General features: G+C 49.4%; 1 protein-coding gene across 1 annotated transcript in view; it reads left to right on the forward strand.

The window, feature by feature from the left end:
* Positions 1-14,697, forward strand: part of ZDHHC14 (zDHHC palmitoyltransferase 14) — a 274,480-nt gene that overhangs the window by 195,293 nt on the left and 64,490 nt on the right. The window contains exon 5 of the mRNA XM_024747851.1: positions 9,283-9,441. Coding sequence (XP_024603619.1) covers positions 9,283-9,441 — 159 coding nt within the window. The remainder of the gene's footprint in view (positions 1-9,282; positions 9,442-14,697) is intronic.

Raw genomic sequence — 14,697 nt, forward strand, 5'->3', positions numbered from 1 at the left:
CACATACTTTGGTTGTGTTTTTCTCAATTCCTTGTTAGAGTCCTAAGTAGTCAGGTTCTCGTGAGGCTAAGAAGTGCCTATTAGAGTTCTCATCTGACAAATGCTTTTTCCTGACAAAGTTCTCTCCAAAAGGAGATGCATCCCACAAGCCCTTTGATGACCAAGTCTAGAATAAGCCCCAGTCCTCTGTGGTTTCTAAGTGAAATTACCTTCTGCAACTCGAAACCACACGCGGGGGGCAAGGCCAAGCCCGAGCCACTTTGTGAAACGTGGGTTTGCCCTTTACACTCATCATGTCCCCCTTCTGCGCCTGTCAGAGCCCCCGCTGTAAGCATTCCCACCCCTTCTAACTTCTTCATATGCCGGTGAAGGGCTTGGGGGCACGTCTGCGGGTCAGGACGCCATCAGCACCATTCACCTCTTCTTGTCACTTCCTCTCAGGGCTAGAAAGCATCGCGCCAGCCCATCCAGTTCCTCTCCCTGAGGACTTCACAGGCAGCCGCAGTCCCCATGGCCGTCCTTGCTTGCCCTGCTTTGCTCATGAAGGTGGGACCACCAGAGCGGGTTTGAGCCTTGGTGGAAAAAAGCTGGTACCCAACACCGCCACCACCACCCACGCCTCCAGCAGGGGCAGGCAGGCCAGTCTGTTTACATGGAAGATGCCAGGTCCCCTTGCAGACCCCCATCGCCAGGAATTTATAGCAGGTTCCCCCATCCCTACATGAGGATCCCTCTCTACCTCTCTGCATCCTTAGGTAATTCTACCCGTTTGAGGGCAGATCTGTGGTCTCTCACGGTCGCCGGCCCCATGCTCTTGCCGTCTCTACGCAGGTGGTCCAAGCATCCTGGGCACGATGGGTGGATCCCTCTCACCAGCCACCAGTCCTGGCTTTGTTTCCAGTGCTCTCGGTTCAGCCCAAAGGGAACGGTTCCTTCCTGTTCCACCCCGGCATCTACTCTGTCACAGCGTCACCCCCTTGGTCCTGATGTCCCCACCAGCTCCCACCTCTTACATCAACATTTTCCCTGCTGGCGTGCCACACAACGCTCCTTGTCCCACAGGATGGGCGTATCCTTGGATGGCGGGAGAGCTAAGCACACTGGGGAAACCCTGGGTTTCCTTTCCAGTACCTTCGCTGTTCTGGTGCTCAGTCAGTGTCCTGGAGGGAATCCAGTATTCGGGTTTTCCCAAGTGTGTTTGACACACACTAAGGAACTCAGCCACACCGTCCCCTCCTTCCACCTCTCAGGCACTCCTTGCTTTTAAACGTAGGAGTGAGCACCTCAAGGCTCAGCCCTTGGCCTTCTCGCCTCGCAGCACCTTCTGACGTTACCTTCTCTCCCCATGTCATTGCCGGACCTGTATCTCCAGCCTTGGCCCTTCCTCTGAGGTCCCGTTCTGTATGCGCAGCTGCCTGTGTGATGTTTCCTCCCACTCAATACCAGCAGGTGACCTCCTCCTGTCCCCAGTGCACCTTCCCCGAAACAGGCAGTGCTCCCTGCCTGGGGTGATGCCGCCACCGTGCTCCCTTGCCACCAGCCGGAGCCCAAGGCTCATCCCGCTTACCCACCTGCCTCTCATTTACCACTTCTGTCAATAATTGATGTTACCATTTTAATGTTTCTGGAACGTATCTACTTCTCTCCATCATCACAGCCACCGCCATGTTTCAGGCTGACATCAGCTCTAGCTTGTATTCCAAACCTCTCCTAACGTGCCCTAAATCCATCTTGCTTCCCCTTCCTTCCCCCAATCCATCTTTGAGACTGCAGTCAATGTGCTATTTTTTAATTCCTACACAGCATGGAACTCTTCTTGGCTTCTATGTTAGGGTTCTCTGTCTGGAGAAAAAGAACCAACAGGAGCTATAGGTAACAGAAATTATAGAAAAAAATTTATTTTATTTTAAGATCCTTATTTTTGGGCTTCCCTGGTGGCGCAGTGGTTGAGAGTCCGCCTGCCGATGCAGGGGACACGGGTTCGTGCCCCGGTCCGGGCAGATCCCACATGACGCGGAGCGGCTGGGCCCGTGAGCCATGGCCGCTGAGCCTGCGCGTCTGGAGCCTGTGCTCCGTGACGGGAGAGGCCACAGCCGTGAGAGGCCCGCGTAACGCAAAAAAAAAAAAAAAAAAAAAAAAAAAAGATCCTTATTTTTAAGGAGCTGGCTCATGCACTGGTGGGGCTGGCAAGTTTGAAATTTGTTGGGTAAGCTGGAAAGTCAGGCAAGAGTTGATGTCACAGTCTTGAGTCCTAGTTACTCAGGGCAGCAGGCTGGACACCCAGGCGGGGTTTCTTAGATTGCAGTGTGGAGGAGAATTTCTTCTACTTCGGGGAACCTCAATCTTTGTTTTAAGGCGTGCAACAGATTGGCCGAGGCCCTCCCATGTTAAGGAGGGAATCTGCTTTACTCAAAGTCTGCTGATTTCAATGCTAATCTCACCTAAACATACCTTCGAAGCAACAGCTAGACTGGTGTTTGACTAACATCTGGGCACAGAGCATAGCCAAGTTGACATGAAACTAATGATCAAGCTTCCTTTTGCACTTAGACTGAAGGCCAACATCCCAAACCTGACTCCAGGGCTCTGAGCGCTCTAGCCCCTGCCCTCCTCCTCCCTGCCTGTCTCCCGTTCACTCTGTATCCTGGCCACACTGGCCTCCCATCGGTCCTGGATATGCCAGCTGCCTGCTGTCCCGAGAGCAGTACAGAAGTTGCCCCCTCTGCCCGAGATGCCCTGCTTCCCACTCCCGGCGTGCGTGCGCACTCACACACACACACAAGCAGGGGCTCCCACGCACGTTGCCTAGGGGAGCCCTCCTCAGTCATCCTTCAGGTTCAGAAGAGGCAGCCTCCCCTGCTCTCTGACTCGCAGCAACACTGCGTAATGATGCACGTAGCTGTGCGATTATTTCGCTCGTGTCTGTCTCCGCCACTAGACTGTAAATCGTTGAAGGCAGGGGCCAGGTCTCCTCGAAGGTCTGTGTTGCCCACCAGGGTGCCTCCAACTCTCATAGGTGTTGAGAGAGTGAACAAACGATTTGGAATAGTACCTGGGCCTTGAATGCGGTCTGTCGTCCAGTCCTCGTAGGACTCGTCCCAGCAACGTACGGCCTGCCCTCGCCTGGGGCTCCCCCCGCGTCAGCTTCCCTTGCTGTGGCCTTGCAGACGCTCTCTGCTCCACCTTGGGATCAGCTTCCCTAAGCAGAGGAGACCCCCTGTCTACCCACCTCGTGGCTCAGGTTTGAAACTCTGCCTGCCTGAGCCTCACCTGAGGCGTCAGCTTCAGTCCTTGAAGATAAGCACTGAAGACACAGTGACTGGGCAAAGCTTTTAACTGGAGGGGACTGTCCCCCCCTGCATGCGCCCTCATCTGCATTTTTGTATGTAAGCGTTTGTGGAGGCAAAGCTACTGCCGCCCAATACATTCGTGAGACAATACTCACATTTTTACTGTCTTGAGTGGAAATCACCAGCATCTGTAGACCAGAATTTGCTGTACCTTTTGCGGCAAACACTTAAAATAATAGAAGTTGACTTGTCTGACATTTAGTCATCGTTAGTATTTTCCTATAAACTTGGAAGTTTACAAACTGTAAGCTAAGAGATTGTCTTAAATGGCTCTAAAAATAACCATCTTCCTTTGCGATAGATCAACCGTTCCAAGGTTGGGTAGTTTGTGTCCCAGATGCCTCAGAGCCTCAATGAAATGAACCTTATGAAAATTTCAGATTCGTTGGATCCAACAGCTGTCCTCCAGCACATGCAATCCCTATAGTCATGAAGGCGTGGGTATAAAGCAAATCACAATTTCCCTGTGACTTATATCCTAATGCAGAGATGCTTTGTCTTCCTTCCGGCTAAATGCCTATTAGTAGAGTTTCCTCCCGTTCTGGCAGGTGTGCTGTCAGCTGGTGAATGGTCTGTGAAACACCAGTGCACCAGGGAATGACACTGTTCTGCATCCTTCTGATAAAGGAAAAGAATCTTAATTTACATCTTTTGTAAATTGGGATTTTTTTTTCCCTTTGCATTTGAAAAAAGCAGAGTTCCATTACTTTATATGGTGAATTTCAGCAGTTGTTAAAATTCATCAATTTTGTCCCTGAATTTGGGGCAGGATTAAATCAGGGGCGGACAAATGGGTCTCTCAGAATGTTAGCACTCTGTGATTCCTCCCAGGAAAAGGTGACTTGTGTGTTGGAGAGTGGCTCTGAAATGTGCATACATTAACGAACAACTTACCTGAGACTCTGACAAGCCCAGGATTTCTCTTTGAGTGAAAAACTTAGTGAGCGGGCAGTTTTGTGTCCCTGAACTTGCACGAAACAGCTGCCCTTCCCCTCTCCCCAGCTCTCCTAATTCTTTGCCCGTAGGCTGACTGTGAGGTTAATACTAGACGGAGATTCTGTGACTGTTTCCGCCCCTGTGCTAACAACTCCCAGCAATTTGGAGGGGGTGAGGTGGAGAGACTTTATGAAGAAGAAGGTCACTTCAACCTTTTAAGTTTTCTTTCAAAACGTTAGTGTATAAAAATGTCCTTGAAAAATACTGACTCATGTAAGCTTGCAGAACTGTTAAGAGGTTTTCCTCCCCCAATTCTAGTGTTCTTTATCCATTAGCTGTTGCAGACTCTGATTATTCTTTTTCAGGAGCTGTATTTGAAACGACAAAGGGCAGCCCTAAGAAGCAGAGACACCATTGTTGCCAACAACAAAAGCCAAAACTCAAACCACAGAGTAATTGAGGATTAGGATGGGAACACCACCTTCTGGGCCCCGGGACGCAGGCCACGGGTGCTCGTCACCCTCGGGGATGAGAAGCCTTTCACGACCGGCCATTGGTGCCAGTCTGAATGTCGAAGAGGCATTTCTTTTGTCCTCAGGTGTGGGTGTGAAGCCTTGGGTTTCAAGGCTCCATTGTTCCCATCTGCCCTGGATGCCGGCATTCCAGAAAGCCTTTGGTCTGGGGCGGCTGTTGAACGTATTTTATGAAAGAAGCGACAATTTGGGGGTACCTTGAGGTAGGCAGCTACCCATATTGCCTGGCCCTCCCCGGTGGCACTGACTAGCTTTGCGAGATGGGTCTTTGGACCAGCAAAGTCTGTAAAGAGGACACGTAAAGAGGAGCAACAGCTTCAGAAGGACCTTGTGAGAGGTGTTCCTGGGGAAGGGCGAGTCACCGGGCTGACCGGTGGGCATGGAGAAGCAGGGACACCGGTCCTGCGCTTCCCAGCATCATTCCTCCCTACCTGCCAGAACTGGCCTTCCATTCAGCAAGCAGTTCCTGGGGACCTACTGTGTGTAGGCCCTCTGCAGGACAGGGGAAACATGAAAGCAGTAGGGCGTGGTCCCTGCCCTGGCGCTGCGGCGTCTGGGGAAAGACATGGCGCTAAATCCTCGTGGGCACCACGCCGGCAGAGGACCCAGGTTGTCCCTCGGGCCTGTGAACCCCACCAGCAGAGGACAAGTCTGTTTAGTTCCTGTTGCATCCGCAGCTGCCAGCACAGGGCTGGCACCTACGAGCCCAGCACAGATCTATTGACTAGATACATGCACGAGCTAGGTGCAGCGAGAGCCCAAGAGAGGAAGGAAGTGACACAGCTTTCAAGGCATTTCCACAGGAGAAGCTTGAACCGGACCTTCTAGGTTGAGTATCTGGAGGGCAGGGAGGGGAGCGGAGAAGAGATGCCTGGAAGCGTGAACAGCGGTGCCTGCTCCAGGGCCGCAAGGAGGCCACTGCCTCAGGCTCGGGCTGGGTAAGATTGTACAGCTGGGCACATGGACGACTTGGGGCACCTCACCAGAGGCCAGGGTTTCTCCTTTGCCAGACTTGCACTTAGGAAGCAGGCTCTGAAGGCCAGGAGGAGAGCAGACCAGGGGTGTCAGGGCACCCAGGGCTCATCAAACAGCCTGGCAGGACCCCTTGCTGACCACTCCCCACGCGACATCTCTGTTCATTTCTGGGTCCTCCACCGCCTCCGGTGCAGTATTTTGCATAAAGTAAATAATGCATAAATATCGGTTGATTTTTTTTTTTTCCCTTAGTTCTGTGGTCCTTCAGTCCCTTCAGGGCCTAGGTGGGCCCTGATTCCAGGTCCTCTGATTCTTCCATTCTTTTACATAAAGAGCTCTCCAAATATTTCGTCAAAAAGTTTTTGGTTTGGGTTTAATTCTTAAGCTTCGGTGTACCATGTCTGTTGAATTCCAGCTTCAGCTCAAATTTTTATCAATGATTTCATCTTTCAAAAATGTACTTTAGAACTGTAAGATCACTAGAGTTGGTCTTAAGGAGTGCGGGTAAACACTTTTTTAAGTCATTGTTACTCAGAACCAGGCTTCTTTTAGGAGTTGCTCTAGTGGATAAGTTTGTCATTCCTGCTTCTTAAAATGTTTTTCTGGACAAATCATTTTTTAAACTTTTCTGGATAAAGTAACACAACTATTATTGATTGGGTTATTGTTCTTTTTAAACCTCTATCTGACTTTCACGTTTTCCTACGCATGTTTTCGAGAGCTAAATAGATACAGTGGGTTTCACAGCTGACATAAGGCTAGCGAGGCACCAAGTCATAATTAATTTAGGCCTCCGCGGCATCCAGTTGGCACTGGAAGAGTTGTGACCTTATCTTTGATGTGTTCAAAGCCAGTTATTTTTACCCGGATGCTTCAGGAAGTGCGCAGCCACTTCGTCTCTTTGTTTTCTTATCACAGAATCAGTTGAGATGCTGCCCTCTTTCCAGTGTATGTGCTTTGGAAGCTGGTCCCTCTCCAGATGCCTGCTGAACTTAGCACTGTTTAATAGGGCAGCCACTTGGGGTGCCAGGCAGATGGGGGACATGCCAAGAGAGGGTGTCCTGCTTGGCAAGGCCACCCAGAGTCCTTGGGATGGCGCCACAGCGGTTTAATTACTCAGGTGGAATGACTGTCCTCAGTAGAGCAGAAGGGCTGCTCCTTACTCTCCGTGTCCCTGCTCCGTACTGCCTTCTCACCCTCAGGTGTTCCGGAACTCTGACCTCTCCTTCTACAACCTCCTTGTGGAACTTTAATTTTCCATGAAGAGTAAATGGCTTGGAACCACTCAAAATGTTTGCCCCACCAGTGGGGTTGGTATCTTCACACATATCAAAGCCTTAGGCTAAAGGGCTATGGGCAGATTTCAGGCCTCAGAGAGCCTCTTAAAGAACATTGGGGGGCTTCCCTGGTGGCGCAGTGATTGAGAGTCCGCCTGCCGATGCAGGGGATACGGGTTCGTGCCCTGGTCCGGGAAGATCCCACATGCCGCGGAGCGGCTGGGCCCGTCAGCCATGGCCGCTGAGCCTGCGCGTCCGGAGCCTGTGCTCCGCAACGGGAGAGGCCACAACACTGAGAGGCCTGCATACCGCAAAAAAAAAAAAAAAAAAAAAAGAACATTGGGGTAAAGGGGGCACCTCCTGAAATCATGACTTGTGAGCTGTGAATTCTGTGAGTGAGAGCAGTCCTGGGGGGACAGAGGCTGCAGCTCTGCAGATTCCATTGGCTGTCCCTGATCACCAGGTTCTCCACGTGAAAATGCTTGGGAGGCTGGCTGTGATTTGTGAAGCGGCCCCTTCCTGTGTGCAAAGTTTCTCCAAGTTTCTGTGTTCTCTAAGTTTAGCTCTCTGTCATACATGTGAGTGTATCTGGGTACACAACAAAGAGGAACGTGAGAGTAAGAGGTGCATGTGACGTGTGGATGGGCAGCGTTTACAGGCATCAGGGAGCAGGGTTCTCAAACTTTAAGGTGCACGACACCCCCTGGAGTGGATGGGGCTGGTGGTCTCAGTAAATGCAGATTCTGATTCGGGAGCTCTGGGGCGGGACTGAGAGAGAATGTGCTTCTCTGACAAGCTCTCGGATGCTGCATGGACCACAGTGACAAGGCCCTGATTCCCATACCTGGGGAGCTTTTAAAACGTCTGATGCTGGGCTGCACCCCACCAATGAAATCAGAATATCTGAGAGCGGGACAGTAGCATCAGTAGTTTTGAAAGCTCTCCACGTAATTCTCGCCCAGGTTGAGTTCGTGGCTGGGAGGGGGTGGGGGGAGCTGAGTGGAGGATGGGACTCATTCCTATCACTTTGGAAATTTACCGAAAGTATGTTGCAGCTGTCGCCATCTGATAGTGTATGAATTAAAACGAATTAAATGTTACCAGCTCTGTTTTAAAAGAACACCGTGAAGTTTCGCAAGAGTTCCTCCAGCCACCAGGCTCTGTTGCACCTGTTTATCAGCCTCAGAGTCCCAGCTGAAGCCCTCACAGATATTCTTGCTGTTCCCCATTTACCCGTGGCCTTCTGTTCCTGTGGCACAGCTTGTGACCTCAATTCTTTGTGGCTGTGAGGGGTCTAGATGAGAAGAAAATGTTTTATCTTCCTGTAGAGCAGGGGTCCTCAACCCTACAGGACATTAGAATCACCCTGGGCGATTCTGATGTATCGGGTCTGGGGCAGGGTCCCTGCACTAGGGGAGTTTGAAAAGCTCCCTGGGTGATTCTAATGTGAACTCAGGGATGAGAGCCAGGTTATAAGATAAAATTAAACTTGAACCAAAAAAAATATGTATTTGTATTTTCTTCAACATTAAGAAAAGACTGGTTCTAAAAAATAAAAGATGCTGTGTTCAGACAATAAAATATAGCAATTGTTTTTTTAAATATACATGTAATGATTTATTTAAATATATATTTAAATCTGTATACCCCCCCCAATATCTGGTATTTTTGAGGAGGCCAATGTGCAAAGTGGGGAGATTCTAGAGCCAGCGTCGGAGAAGCGAAATGTTCCTGATGTAAATATCACCCCCTGTATTAATTAGGACAGTGCTAGCTGGTGTAGGATCCCCGTGCATGTGGGCATAGTCATTCAGGGGGCCCCAGCGTATGTCTCCAAGGTGGCCTGCGGAAGGGGGGAAACAGTGGGTGGGGTTCAGGGGAGGCTCCCACCATCTGGGCGGGGCCACGTGTACTTGCACCCCATTGGGCAGAGCTCAGTCACGTGGCCACTGCAGCGTGTGTGGAATTGTCAGCGCAGCCCCAAGCCCTCGAGGAGCAGCCCCAAGCCCTCGAGGAGCACGAAGGTTGCGGGACGGCCAGCCTTCGGTGTCCTACCGCATTCGGGTGTCTAGGGGTCAGGTGCCTCCCAGCAAGGCGCTGGCTGTGGGCCCTGCACTTGGAAATGCAGATTCCAGGCCTACTAGGTGCGGGAGCCTGCAGAGCTTAAGTGCTATGTTAAGCCCCTGTGCTCTTGTCTTCTTTTCTCCACAGATATCGCAAACGGCACCAGTTCAGGGGGGTACCGCCCACCTCCCAGAACCAAGGAAGTCATCATCAATGGTCAGACTGTGAAACTTAAATATTGTTTCACCTGCAAGATTTTCCGGCCCCCTCGTGCCTCTCATTGTAGCCTTTGCGATAACTGCGTAGGTGAGTAGAAACAGAAATTGCCTCTGTCCCACCTCTAATGTTTGTGCTAAAATGTCTGTAGCTGATGGAGTAGAGATTTCCTGTGAATAGACCTGTGCTAAAGAGAGTCAGCATGTGTCTCTCTTTAATCCTTCAGAACTAAACAGCTCGATAATAGTTAATATTTCAACCGTATTGCCTCCTGCCCCTGATCCCGTTCACCAAACCTAGCGTTGCCGAATCTTTTTTCTTTTTACATCCTGCAACACCACGAGGACAGCAGAATGTCCTAGGCCTTCTCCTCCCGGGTACAGAAGACCAGAGGGGGCGTTCTTTGTGCCCTGGAGCTGCCGGGTTGGCAGACACTTAAAACCACTTCACACCTAGATCCTCCATTGCCCGAGGAGCTGGCTGCATGCATAGCCAGACTCTCCCAGCTCCTCAGAGGAGCACTGTGCTTGGGTAGCCGGAGGCATCTGAAGCCCAAGGAGAGGAAAAGGGGAGCAGCCAAGAGACTTCTGGGCCTACAGTCAGGATCGTAACAGGCTAGGAAACAGGCAGAGGGAACACCGTCTAGCACAGAGGGCCTCAAATGTAAGACTTGGCCCTACTGTTAGGCTGCCACCACCCCAGCGCAGGATTTTTACTGCTGATGCGGGTGCCAGCCCCTTGGAATTACTTGGGCAGCACTTCCTGTCGCTTCAGACTGAGCGCTACTACCCACACCCACAGACCATCTTCTCCCCTGGGATGGAGCTTCTCAGAGATGAGTTTGGCAAGGAGCTGGTGGAAGCCCCAAGTGACAGGAAGGGTAGTGAGAAGTGGACTGAGGCTTTGCCACACGGGGGAAAACCCCCGGTTCTTCAGTCCCATAGCCTGCCGCTAAAAGAAATAACCAGGGATTTTCCCGGGCGAATAGACATGGAAATCCTGTTAACCTCACACCTGAAAGGGTAGAACGCCTCAGAACAAACCTTGTTTCCCTTAGTAACACATTATCAATTTGCCAACCCTTTTCGAGCCTATTAGAATTTGTAGTCTCAATTCTTCTTCAGAAAAAAAAAAGGTTATATAATGTTTCCTGCTGTGCAAAGCCATTTTCCTTTTATTTGTCTGAAATTTACTTTATCCTCACTTTAATAATCTACAGTTTGGTAGAAAGCCCATGTTTTCCCTCTCAGGCCTTTTTTTCGGTTTTATTCACTTGGAAAAATTACTTTTGGGCTTTGCCTCCATAGCAAAACAGCATGGAATTTTGTTGTCTTTCCCAAGTAGTAAGAACCAGTTAAGAGCCTGGAATCTGGTACCCAGTGGCCTGGGCACGAATACTAGCTTCATGACTTAGACAAGCAACCTCAACTCTCTATGCCTTGGTTTTCTCATCTCTACAATAGTGTCAATAGGAGTGCCTACCTCATGGGATGGTTAACAGAGTAAATGACTTAACGCATGTAGAGCACTTAGACTGGTGCCTGGCTTTGGGCAAATGCTCTGTGATTGTTAGCTGCTCTTCTGTTATTACTACTGCCCCCTTGACATTTTTGATTGGCTTTCTCTGGCCAGTTTCTTGATCTACTGTATCCCTCTACAGGTATGGCAACCAAAACTATACCTGGTCCTCTATGTGAGGACACACACCAGGGTTTCTACAAGGACACATGACAGCCTTTGTGTGATACCCTTCCTGATGACTTCAGCCCCAGTGGCCATCCCATGCCCTTCTCGAGCATACTTTTAAGCCAGAGCAGCACCGTGGCCTAAATGTCTTCAGGGGAATAATCTAGGGATTCAGAGGACCCTTTCTTGGGTTGTAATTTTGATATTATATGATGAAATATTATATGATGGAATATATATATATTTTTTCATTCACATAAAATCTTTTGCATGTCTTCTCCTGGAGATCTAATGACTTGTTCCAGTTGGCATTTATAGGAAGGGAGTTGTTTCCTACAAACCTGAAGGGTTTACGGGGCATCTCCTTCTCTTTATCATTTATAAAAATGTTTACTCATTACTAGACACCTGACTGTCAGTTGGTCTCAATCTTCTGTCTTCTGTCTCTAGGCTAGATTCCTAAGCCTGCTAAAATGTTCCTCTCTATCTCATAGTGTTTTAAAATTCTCTTCGGATCATCCTGTAAAACACTTTCTGAAAGTTCGTCTAATTCCCTCATGTGTCCCCTCCATCACCCATAGGTAAACATAGGTTTACATGTTCCTTAAAGAACCCTGATGAATTAGATGTAAAATCATCTTACCAGAATTATATATGTAGTTAATGGTGTACTTCTCCTATAGTATAACTGTATAAGATAGTACCCTTTCTTATAGAAACTACCAGCTGAGAAAATAAGAGCCATCAGTCTATAATATCCAGGAACCCTTCTGATAGGTTCTGAGCAACCTTTCTGACAAATCCAAGTCACATGCTAATCCAGAACTCCGCAAGCAAGCATGGGGAGATGCAGAACAGCAAAGGGAAAGGAAAGGAAGCGGGGAGGTTGGGGTGGGCTCAGAGGAGGAGACTGGATGAAGAGCGCATTGACAACAGCTGCCTCCAAGCACCATTTGACGGCCCTAGCGCTGGAGGTTGGCAAACCCTGATCCAGGGCCCCACTGTGTGGAGGACAGGTGAGATAAATAGCATACAGTTGATGTAAAATAAAGCTACTCACTGCACTCGGGGAACAACCACACAATGATTCAAACCTGCATAGTTTTGGTTTTCCAGTTCATTAGACTACATTTGGGCCTTTGGTGTGACCCATTAACTGACCAACGAATTGGACCTTGTGCATTTGGGAAAAGAGAGTGGAAAGCAAATGTCTCCAACTGAGAAGTATAATTGCAGAGTTTGCCACTATTTTATTTTTAGATAGAAAGCTTTTATTGAAAGAATTCTACTTTTTGCAGCCACGGGAAAAAAAGAATACAATGATGTGCTGAAAGCCAGGGTCTACACATGTGGCTTCCCTTCCCTTGTAATGAATGGGTTTGGGTTGGTCCTTCCTAGGCACACAAATAAATGTCACTTTGCACTGGGAGGGGGGAGAGGAAAATGCAGCTCCCCAGGCAGTTCAGAAGCATATCTTTCTTTGTTAAATAAGTTTGAAATGAGAGCAAAATTGTAGGGGCTGTGTAATTGGAGTTGAGGACTAAGGGAAAAGCTTTCTTGGGGAGCAAACTCTGTTGCTAACCTAGAACAGGTTAGCAAAGCCAGGCGGTTGGGACATGGCTATAGGGACAGACCCAGAACTGAATCCTGGTACTGTCCTTGGATAATATTGGAACCTGGGCAGGTTATCTGACCACCCCCACAGGGTTTCCACATCTGTAAAATGGGGTGATCCTAGTACTGCCTCATAGGTTTCTTTTAAGGATGAAGTGAGATAGTGCCGAGCAAGCACAGACCTGGTGCACACCAAGGGCTCACAAAGGGCTTGCCAGTGATGTTATCGTGCGTAACAGGAGAAGAGCTGCCGAGGTGCTCCCCGGAAACTGCGTAGAACAAACGTCTTCACAGAATGATGGGAGTCCCCTTGTTTTCCTGTAATCTGGGAGGCTTTGGGTGATCGGCAGCTGCAGGAATGAATATATTCTCTCTCTCTCTCTTTGTCTCTTTGTCTTTTTTTATCTCTGTTTCTCTCTCATTGTCTCTCTATGTTGCCATCAAATCGCTTCTGCACATTGAAACAGAGTATTGGGGGTTGTTTGTTCTTCCAGGCTTTTTTTTTTTTTTACATCTTTATTGGAGTATAATTGGTTTACAATGGTGTGTTAGTTTCTGCTTTATAACAAAGTGAATCAGTTATACATATGTTCCCATATCTCTTCCCTCTTGCGTCTCCCTCCCTCCCACCCCTCCAGGCGGTCACAAAGCACCGAGCTGATCTCCCTGCGCTATGCGGCTGCTTCCCACTAGCTATCTACCTTACGTTTGGTAGTGTATGTATGTCCATGCCTCTCTCTCGCTTTGTCACAGCTCACCCTTCCCCCTCCCCATATCCTCAAGCCCATTCTCCAGTAGGTCTGTGTTTCCAGGCAATTTTTGACGTTATAAAATATTTTTACACAACTGACAGCTGGGGCCAAGGAGCCACCTCTGCTCGCTCAGACCCTTAGGATCCCTCAGGTCATTAAAGGAAGAGTAACAGAAGGAGCTGGAAAGCAAAACATACCCTTGTGAGGTCTTCTCAGACTCACTAAGTATGTTCCAGCCCCAGCTGAGCCCCTTCCACATCACCCCAACCAGGGTGGACCCTTTCAGGGAAGTCTGTCCTTTGGGGGGCTCTGGCCCAGTGTCAGAACAGCCAGCAGCTTTCCCTGGCATTGGGTATTTTTAACACAACCGAAACCCGTAATAAAATGTGATTTACTTGAAAGTAATTTATGCATGCACTGTGAGCTAAACTAAGTTTGCTAAACACGAAAAAGGAGCCCTGCAAGCGTTTGCAAGCCTGCTCCACGGGAGTCTGTCTGACTCGGACCAGCCCAGAGGCAGCAGCACCTGGGTCCCAGACCTGCTGCCTGGTCCATCTCTGATTCCACCGTGCCATGTCCGGAGGTGCTGTGAGGACAGAGAAGGTGGTGCATGGAGCCCTGGAGCTGTGTCAGCCGCTGCAGAGCTCTCGGCGGCACCAGCCTCCTCCCACCCTTCTGTCATTTCTGATGTGGATGGCGCAAAGAACCTCCAGACACCCTCTGCAGGGACTCAGTGCCCACTTAACTCTTGGTTTTGGGAGAGCTTCATGGTCGTCTTCAAAAGCTCGCCCTCCCTCTCCTGGGCACTGTACTGCGGTCTCCCTTCCACCCCACAGTATCTCCCCCTCCCCGCCCCCACCCATCCAGCTGCTTCCTCTGAGATATTGGTTTCTGAGCAGAGATTGCAGATGTCTTGTCTGTTGCGTACCCTCTGCTGAGCCCCGCTACTGCTTCACAGTTGTACTCAATATCAAGAGGTCTGAAATATCTGAGATTTAGAATCACAGCTGCCTTCTGGTGTGGGGTAGCACGTTGGCATTTCTTTGAAATGATTTGGGTATGGTGAGAAGGGTATTAGTTTTACATAGGGAAGCATATCATTTGAAGGGAATGGAGCAAGCTGGCATTATAGCCTCCCAGGGACCCAAAAAACCAAGGGATTTACTGTGCCCCTCCTAGTTTCCAGTATCCTTGCTTTTTACTGACATTTAATGAGCACCTGTGTGCCAGGCACTGTGCTAGCATCTAGATGCATCAAAATAAAATACAGTCTCCAAGAATGATTCTTAAGAAC

Source organism: Neophocaena asiaeorientalis, unplaced genomic scaffold (genome assembly GCF_003031525.2).
Source record: "Neophocaena asiaeorientalis asiaeorientalis breed wild unplaced genomic scaffold, Neophocaena_asiaeorientalis_V1.1 scaffold123, whole genome shotgun sequence".
NCBI classification, from domain to species: Eukaryota; Metazoa; Chordata; class Mammalia; order Artiodactyla; family Phocoenidae; genus Neophocaena; species Neophocaena asiaeorientalis.